The 9,060-nt window shown below is 40.9% G+C and overlaps 1 protein-coding gene across 1 annotated transcript; it reads left to right on the top strand.

The window, feature by feature from the left end:
- Nucleotides 1-3,718: 3,718 nt before the first annotated feature.
- Nucleotides 3,719-5,938, top strand: LOC126408375 (cyclin-dependent kinase inhibitor 1C-like). Its single transcript, XM_050073893.1, has 3 exons — nucleotides 3,719-4,460; nucleotides 4,619-4,736; nucleotides 5,208-5,938. The coding sequence occupies exons 1-2, from the start codon at nucleotides 3,929-3,931 to the stop codon at nucleotides 4,732-4,734; spliced, it is 648 nt and encodes a 215-aa protein (XP_049929850.1). The 5' UTR covers nucleotides 3,719-3,928; the 3' UTR covers nucleotides 4,735-4,736; nucleotides 5,208-5,938.
- Nucleotides 5,939-9,060: the final 3,122 nt, after the last annotated feature.

The following is a 9,060-nucleotide window of genomic DNA, read 5'->3' as shown; positions in this document are numbered from 1 at the left end:
TTAATCACAGCTCAACTTAAGAGACCAAACATTCTGATCTTGTCATTTTTATGATTAAAGAACAGCAACAATCAAGACAAAAATATCTGAATTTATGTAAAAGACGTAGAAAAGATCACATCAGATGAGCTGTATAATCAGAATCAGAGACACTTTATTCATCACTGGGGGAAAATTGTGATAAATTACAGTGGCTCTGATGTATAGAATAAAGAATTACAATAAGGAGAAATAAAACTGGACAATCAGTCATTGCTCATCTGTATATACTAACTGTCACATCTAATGTATATTTGCTGCTCAGCCTGTCGAGTGTGCAATATCAATACTTCCATCGGTCAGTAATGTGAAATCAGTCATTCAGTCTGTCTCCTATTATATTCTGTTTCTTTTGGATGCTCCCTTATTATATTGCTTTCTGTTTTTTTTATTTTTATATTGTTTGCTTATTATATAGCTCTTTGTTTTTCTTTAGTTTACTTATTTTATGTATTTATATATTGCTTTGTATTTTTTTTCAACTGATGCTTCCTGTTTACACTATCCCTCTGCAAATTTCCCCACTGTGGGACGAATAAGGGATTTTATTCCATCTTAAGAAGTATGAAAATCATAAAAAATATGTTCATTATGCCAAAATGTTTAACACTAATATGTGAAATATTTTAAAATATAAAAAACATGTACATTATGCTATGTTACAATGAATAAAACTAGTATGTACTGTTTAAAAATATAAAATATGTGCATTTTGTTAGGATTTACAACACATGGCATGTATAGAAATATAACTAAGAAATATGTACAGTACATGCATCGTATGTTAAATATTCATTCAACAGTAGTGTAAGTAAGGACTATTGTTTCCCAAGATGTTATTTATAGCAGTAGTTCCCAACCTTTTTCCTTAAGGGACTCCTTATCTATCATTAAGTAAACTGATGATGACCCCTGACTAAGTGACATATTTTGTGGAAATTTCATAATATATTCAAAGCATAACAATAACAGTACCGAAAAACTGATAAACTGTACAATGAACCCAAATAGTGAACAAAATAACTGCAGAAATTGATTGTGATTTGGATGAATTTTGAGCAGATTATTTCCTTTAAATATCATATCTAAGATATGTTTTTCTTCTCCTAGGAACTTTTCTTTACAATTAATTCTCTGTATTATGGATATTTTTGGCCATTGCTCAGTTAGCTCTTTGGCTGCTTTAATGGTGTACTTTTCTAACACAAGCAGAAAGTGACGGCTCTGTCAGTGTTCAGGTCTTCACTGTGGCCTTATCCTGTGAGACTTTCTTTGAAGTTTATATCTTAACTAATAATCTAAACTTTAAAATTACCATTTTATTTTGTTTACTCACAGAAACGAATGAAATGCTGAGATATAGGCCTACTGTGTGTTTTATAAAAAGTTTTCTTTCACCCCTTAAAATCAAGAAGGCCCCATGACAACCCTGTGAAGCTTTGGCCCCCGGGTTGGGATCCAGTGATTTATAGTTATTTGTCACAATAACCATATAGCTGTATAATGTTGTGTCAGTTCCCACTGATTATTCTGATGTAGAGGATGCAGTTACCATTTATGTAAATCAGGAAATCACTATTGATTATTGATCACTCACAAGATTTGTCCAACTTCTGCTTACCACCTAATGATGCTATGTGTGCCTATGTAGATTCATCTGTAGCATCACTATAGCTCAATCATATGTCCAACCTGAGGACAGCACATCACCTGGTGAAGGGACATCACTTTTAGAGAGCACCTGGCCTTTAATAAGCAGGCTGCTGCTTAACAATGCCTCCTCACACCTCTCCCCAGGTGGTCTCACACTTAAATTCATGTGACTCAAGTAACTCCCACATGTCACATGTGCCCTATTATTAACCTATAGGTGACTCTCACATGACATCAGGGTGTCACAAGAAAGTGTCCTGTACACAGAGACAGACGCAGTGTATTGTTGAGCTGTTATCTGCTCACTCTGTTCTCTGTACAAAGGTGTAAATAAATAAATGATGATAAAAATGTTTACATCGACTCCATTAGCACATTAAAATATAAGACAAGATGAGATGCAGTTAAATGTGTTGATCCAGAGGATGGAAATTTAGCATTACAGCAACCCAAGAAACAAAGAAGAGATGACCAAGATAGGTAAGAACGGTAGAAAAACACAAATGTAAAAGTTAGACAGACACACAGTATGTCATCCTAGACTTGTGTACATGAATTAAATGCATGTGCAGTCATGATATTCCACATCAGGATCAATATACACACCTTATAGCTGGTGTAACACAAAACATTTTTTAAATGTAGATAATGTGACTCATGGGGGAAGTGTCCACTCTCACAAATATGGGTTTTATTTTAGGAAGGCTTGTTTGCATGTTTAACAAGCTCATACTGCAGTACCAATTCTGTGCCACTAGGGGCTGCTGTGCACCTATCCTGCACTACTAAGGCGTTGTCTGTGCGTCCTGACTGTTTGGATCTGAGGACAGCAGACCGGACACACTCTGCAGACACTGTGCGCTCAGTTACTGAAGGTTTGTTCTGACTTTGAGGAAAGTTTCAGCTCAGAATGAACTGAACGCGCGCACAAAATAATGATGCATGACAGTTACTGAAAAATGATCCTCCACGTGCACACACGCACGTACACTCAGCCTGATTGTGCCATGGCAGCGGTGATTTATACCTTTGTGCGTAACTTTGCTGTTGCACACTGGAGGTGAACACCTGTTTTAATCCAATGTGATAATGACACTTTGGTTTTCACGGTAAATTGAGCATGACATGTCTTTTTGTCACTGCAGGGGTTTAATTTTCTTGTCAGTGTTGAAAAGTTGGTTGTAAATCACAATTAAAGTGGATTACAGTGATCTGTTTAACACATGACGGAGTAGAATCAGTTAGAAGGAAAATAAAGAAAGGACACAATTTCATTTCGCTGATAATTCTGCTGAAGAAGAGCTTAAAGAGTTGATAACTGCTCAGCTGGGCGGAAAACATGTTTTATTTATGACCCTGTCTTCTCTTAATGTTTACTCGCTCATGTGCGTAAAACCGAAGGAGCTCTCTCAGTGTAAAATCCACGCAGACGGCTGAGTGCAGACGTTTCATAACCAGAGGAGCTCTTATTGTGATGAGAGAGAAAAAAAGAAGGGAGTGTGTGTTGGGACAGGAGGGTGCATGTAGGCTACTGTATATGCTGGGGTCAAACATCGGACAGAGAAGGAAACCAGCGACGTACGTTTGCTTTACATTTGTTTCCATCGAGGCTGTAAAATGGTTCAACAACCATGTAGTGCTTTCATAACATGAGACGACTGATCCTCTGTAGGTCCGTTATCGATTGCAAAGCGCAGCAGTAACTGTGCAGAAGAGGGAGGAAAAAACCACTCGTGTCCGATAATGGATGCAAAGCAACCAGCTGCTTGTGTAAGTACCCAGCGGCGATCCAAAAAGTGCAGCTCCATCAGTTTGACGCTGAGTCCGCTCACTGTTCGCAGAGATTTGACGCTCCAGTTGAAAACCCAAATCGCTGCGCTCTGCTCGGCGCACAGCCAAATGGGCACCAGTGGCCGATGGGAAATCAGGGTGGGGGCTGTGCGTGTTTTGGAGAGGGTTGGACTTAAAGTAACCAATGAGAGAGTCGCCAGAGGTGGCTTTTCTGACTGGGGAGTTGTTGGAAGATTATATACTCCACATCTCACCGAGAAGGTACATTTAAACAGAAGTGTGTGAGAGGGAGAGACGTGCGAGGCGAGAGGAGAAGGAGACACTCACTTTACGCAGAACAACAACAACACTTGATAATCTGACACTATCTGACATCAGGGATCAATCTGCTTAATTCCGCATCTTTTTTTAATTTCTGGTGTTTTTGTTGGAAAGATTTTTGGAGATGTCCAACGTCCAGTTATCGAGCAGCGCACTGGAGAGGCTGGTGGCCAGGAGGACCTTTCCCCTCCACAAACGCACAAGCGTCTGCCGCAACCTCTTTGGACCGGTGGATCACGAAGAGCTGAGCCAGGAGATGAAATCCAAGCTGCGGGAGATTTCCGAGCGGGACCAGCAGAGATGGAACTTTAATTTCGAGACCAACACCCCGCTGGGTGGGGATTACGAGTGGGAAGAGGTGCCCGTGGATACGACCCCGGTGTTTTATCAGGACTCTGTACAGAACGGCAGGACCAGGGTGCCTGAGACACCCGTCAAGCAGAGGCCCTCCACGGACTCTGTTCTCCCGGACACCCCTGATATGGATGTACTGGAGCGCTTGGGCGTGCCAGAAAGCAGCAGCACTCCCTGCCCGGTGGAGGTTAACCAGGAGAACCGCACAGACAAGCTCAACTCAGGGAAGCCGGCTCACAGACAGGTCCCGTGTGTTAGACGCAAGAGGACGGACACTTCTAACAACAACACACACATCACAGGTAAATTTAAAGCACTGTAAAGATGATACTAAGGCTGTGTGCGCACTTGGCTTCAGGGCTGCGCACTGTATCCAAATTACATCCTGTCTGTCTCCCGTGTGCGTAATTTCGACTCAGGTTGATTTATGTGTATTAACTGTGTTTCTTCGTTCCCACAGACTATTTCGTGAAACGAAGGAGGGCTGCTGATAAAAAATCTAATGATATGAGCGCTTGCCACCTCTCCAAGTCTCCAATCCCGGTGGAACAAACTCCACGAAAGAGGATCCGTTGAAGGTATGAAGATTTATCGTATTTTCCAAACTGCTCAAACCGTTAAAATTTTTTAAAACCAGTCTAATATGACAGCTCCGCTTTGTTACACCTCAGGCAAACAAACTGTTAATTATTAATAATAAGACCTGCGTTTATAGCTGTCTCGTAATAAATTATTTTTGTTTTGTTTTTCCTGCGCTAACTGGAAATGATTACGTGAGCCATAAAGTGCAGACAGTCATATCAGGGAGGGGGTGGGGAGGGCTTGTGGTGGTGAAATCGCAGTTGTAGTGATAGTAGTAGCTGTAGTAACACCCGTGGCTGGGGGGAGGGGAATGTGCGTCACGATGTGGCGGGAAAAGGCTTGGGTAAAGGGTGACGCCTGCTGCTGAGGTTACATCTCCTGTTTCCTCAGAAAGCTGACTCGCGTCTTTTTCTCCGGAATGACGGTTCCTCCTGTAACTCACCGTGTGTTATTCCCTCTTTCTTCAGGTGTTTTTGCACTATTTGCCTGCGCATTTTGAGGATCGAGATGAGGATGTTTCTCCCTGCAACTTAAACCTCCGGAGAATGGAGAATATGGGGGATGGTGTATGGGAGAAAGAAGCCCGACCGGCCGGTTGCTTGGGCTCGGTGCGCCCCGGCGGAGCGCAGCCTGAACACCGGACCAGACTCTCAGGATTGAACGGTTTGGGGAGGAGGAAAGAAAGAGAGAGGACATTTCGCCGAATGACTTCTATCCAGTACAAATGTAGCATTCATTGTTGCTTTTGCATACAGCCACTCGACAGTGTTAAATGTTTTAACATCTGTGCAATCCTAAATTACTTTAAAATAATTGTCTACACTGGCCAAAAGTGTACAGCTTTATAGAGACAACAGCCTATAAATGTTTATTTCTGTTCTGTTTTTTCCTGTAAATGTATATTTTAAGACTATTCTAACTTATAATTTATTTATGTTTCTTTATATTTGTTAAATGCCTTGTTGATCTAGCCAAAGGGCATATTTTTATTTTATTTTATTATTTCCATTTTGTGATATTTTTTGTGAGGTTTTGCAATCATGTAGCTTCCCCCATAGTAGTCCACACTTGAAAAGGAAAAAAATAGGTTTCATTGTGTTTCTGAGCCGTGTTTTTTTTTGTTTTGTGGTTTCATACAAGTGCCCTAATTATGTCTTGTAAAAGATGAGAATAAAATATTTTTCACTTCAACTCTAAAGCGGATTTGTTGGTGTGTTTGTGTCCTGTTTAGTTTTGGGGTGTTGTGAAACTGTGTGAGTCAAATTAAGTCTTGAAACTGAAACCGAGAGAAGAGACTTTGTGTTGTCTGGTTTCTGCCTCGTGATTTTTACATTTAGAAGAATAACAGCTTTATTGTGCTTTAAATGAAAGCTGTGTGTATTCTGCTTATTGGCTGCAGGTCTTATGAATAATTTTAGATGTGATTTATTATGTTTCACTCAGGCATCGGTGCAAAGTATGCACAATAGACACCACCTAGAATCCACGCAGTGTAATCGCAGACATTTATGACTCTCCACCTCCCCCGGGGGCGCAGGTACATTACTTTTCATTGAGCTCCGCCCGTATCTGTCTGCCTCTATGGGCTCGTATACCTTGCGGGGGGAAAACGCATTCAAACGTGCAGCCTTGGGCCGCATGGCAGCTGCGGGATATAGGCTGGGATTTAAAGGCCCTTTCGCCCCTCTAAAGAAGCAGCAGCTGCCTTTGGATCCCCGCTTTGTCCGCCACGAAGACACCCCCACATCCACCCGCACTCAACAAGCCCTCTAAAGACCCACTCACACACACTGTTTACCCCGCCGTGGATACACCGGGCGTGGAGGCCACCTGCCAGAGCTGGAAAAAGAAAACTACTAGTCTTTGTAATTGTCCTCGTCTATTGAAACAAACCATTCAACAGGTCATACTTGCAAGTTTACCCTTAATTGAAAGAAGCCAAATGCAGCAGTGTGTGAATGTGCGCGCAGTGGGCCTGGACAGTGCGCGCACGCACGCAGGAAAACAAAAGGCAACATTTCATAATTTTTCCATAAGTTTCTCCATTGGGTTGAATCGCTTTGACTGTGTGACATGAATGTTTTGATGAAAATGGAGACTTTTGATGGCCAGAGTGACTTTGTCAGCTCTATGCAGCCCATAAGCTCTGACGGGCTTGTTCTGATTTCCAACACAAAGCGCTCTCCGGCTCCATTCTTTCCTTTTTGTTGCCATATGGCAAATCCATGTAGACATAGCCAAGACCCATTCAGTCAGCCACAGAATGTCCTGCATCAGAGAACAAAAGACACTTTGTCTGGCTGCTCTATTGATACGAATGGGCGAGAAAAAAAATATTATAATTAATCTATGGCTATATCCAGCTAATTAACGCCCATATGCCCACGGGGAGCTGCGAGGCCATTCAGTGTAGTTTTAAATTCTCAATAGTTTACATGTTAAAGACAACAGCTGTTCATGTGTTACTTTAATGAAGTCCCCTCTATGCTGGAGACTGGACACATTCAAGGGCTCAAGTCCCCCCTCAGAGTTAAAGGGGTCATCTTCCTTTATTTGTCTCTACAGCTGTGCAACTATATAAAATTTGTCCCAATAAATAGAACTTTAAATCGCTTTCGTTCTCTCAAAAAGGTATTGAATTTGAGCCATTGCAGGAGAGGTCACAGGTTAAGGCCTGAAATTCAACTCGGTAAGCTTCTCTTTAAACGTGGAAAAGCAAACGTAGCTGTATCTTGAAAAAAAATAAATCATTTTAATCAGACTGTAAATGCATAATAATATGTTAGATTTATCCCAAATAATACAAGCTTCCCTGCTTAGGCCTTAACATCTAATGACTGGGTGGATTTTTACAGTTTAAATGGGCTCCACTCACAGAATATGATAACTTAATTCAGCCCCTGCTGTATGTATGATGGACATAAAGGAAAGAGATGACAGCTAACATACAGACCTCATTAACAAGCCCACTACAATGGAATATAATTAAACAACCAGCTGCTGATGGAGGCAGTCAGCGTCGTGAGCCCTTCAGCCTCCCATGTGACCTTTAACTCACACCCACAGTTTCATTTGTCCCAGCCATCAGTAAAATCTTAATGCTTTTTTCTTTAATCAGTTAAAATTAAGCTAAAAATTTCTGGACGTGTACTGTGTAACATTTACTGTGAGTTATGCTGCGTTCAGGGACATGATGCTGGGCTGGATAAAAATTATTCTGACCTTCTGAAAATGGATCGATGTATAAGACTTTAACAAAAGCAATATATTTTTTATTAAGAGCACAAAGACTTTATATAAACAAGCCTTCATTCCTTTAAAGAAAAACATTTTTTAATTTATTTTAATTTATAAAACATGTATTCATTCTAAAATAAAAAGTGCGTCAAAATAAAACAGGGAGGAAAACTGTTTTTATTTGGTGTCATTTATTTTGAAACGGTGATCACTTGGATTACCAAGAAGAAAAGGAATACATTAATATCTATAGAAGTCTCAATCTGTTCGATCTTTTTATCAGTGTAAATAAAGAAGCGCTGAGTAATGTTAAATAGGCTAAATATAGTCCATGCAAAAGTCGATCTTAAAAATTAATCTTTCAGGCACAATGCGCCCTTTATGTGTGTGTGTGTGTGTGTGTGTGTGTGTGTGTGTGTGTGCAGAGTCTGTTCTATCTTTAGTAATTAATCACATTGGTTGCTAATACAATCTCCTCAGTTCTCAGTAAAATGCATCACAAGTTCCTCCGAAATGTTGCTCCATTTTGGGTCTGACGTTTAAACCACTCTGACACATACAGTGGCTTTGGGGCTTCATGCAAATGTAATATAATTTCAGAGAAGAGAAAAAAAACTCAAATTGCATTTTCCCCTCAAAACACACAATTAACGGGACTGTCTGCAAAGGCTGCAATTAAATATAGAAAGGAGGAAAATCAGCCAAGGGGAATTAGCATTTTCCATGACCATCTGGCATCGGCGCAGGCGACAGCGAACAAAGGCGAGCTGGATGGAGAAGAGAGGCGAGTGTGCCATCGCATTGACCTGCAAATGAGGCTTTGTCACCGAGTTAAAGCTCCCTGACCCCCTTTACCCCCCTCACCAAAAGAGACTTCTTTTTTTTAACCTATAGCGTAACGAATTGAGGCCTGAATTCAGGTCTGAGTGTGTTTAGGAGCTGCAGATCAAAACAATCGAGGAATTATCGAGAAAAGTGCAAACAGTCTGATCTTGCAGGTCTTAAATCAGATTCTCTTTAAATAAAACAATTTCCAACAATCATTTCTCCTCAGATAATGGTGAGTTATAAACACGGAACAGT

The sequence above is a fragment of the Epinephelus moara genome, chromosome 20 (genome assembly GCF_006386435.1).
Source record: "Epinephelus moara isolate mb chromosome 20, YSFRI_EMoa_1.0, whole genome shotgun sequence".
NCBI lineage: Eukaryota > Metazoa > Chordata > Actinopteri > Perciformes > Serranidae > Epinephelus > Epinephelus moara.
This window is presented reverse-complemented; position numbering and strand designations above follow the sequence as displayed.

Excerpts from the sequence above, each read along its gene's own strand:
- LOC126408375 (XM_050073893.1), top strand. The coding sequence starts at position 3,929 with ATGTCCAACGTCCAGTTATCGAGCAGCGCACTGGAGAGGCTGGTGGCC. Across the intron at positions 4,461-4,618 it reads CAACAACACACACATCACAG|ACTATTTCGTGAAACGAAGG; the intron begins GTAAATTTAAAG and ends TCGTTCCCACAG.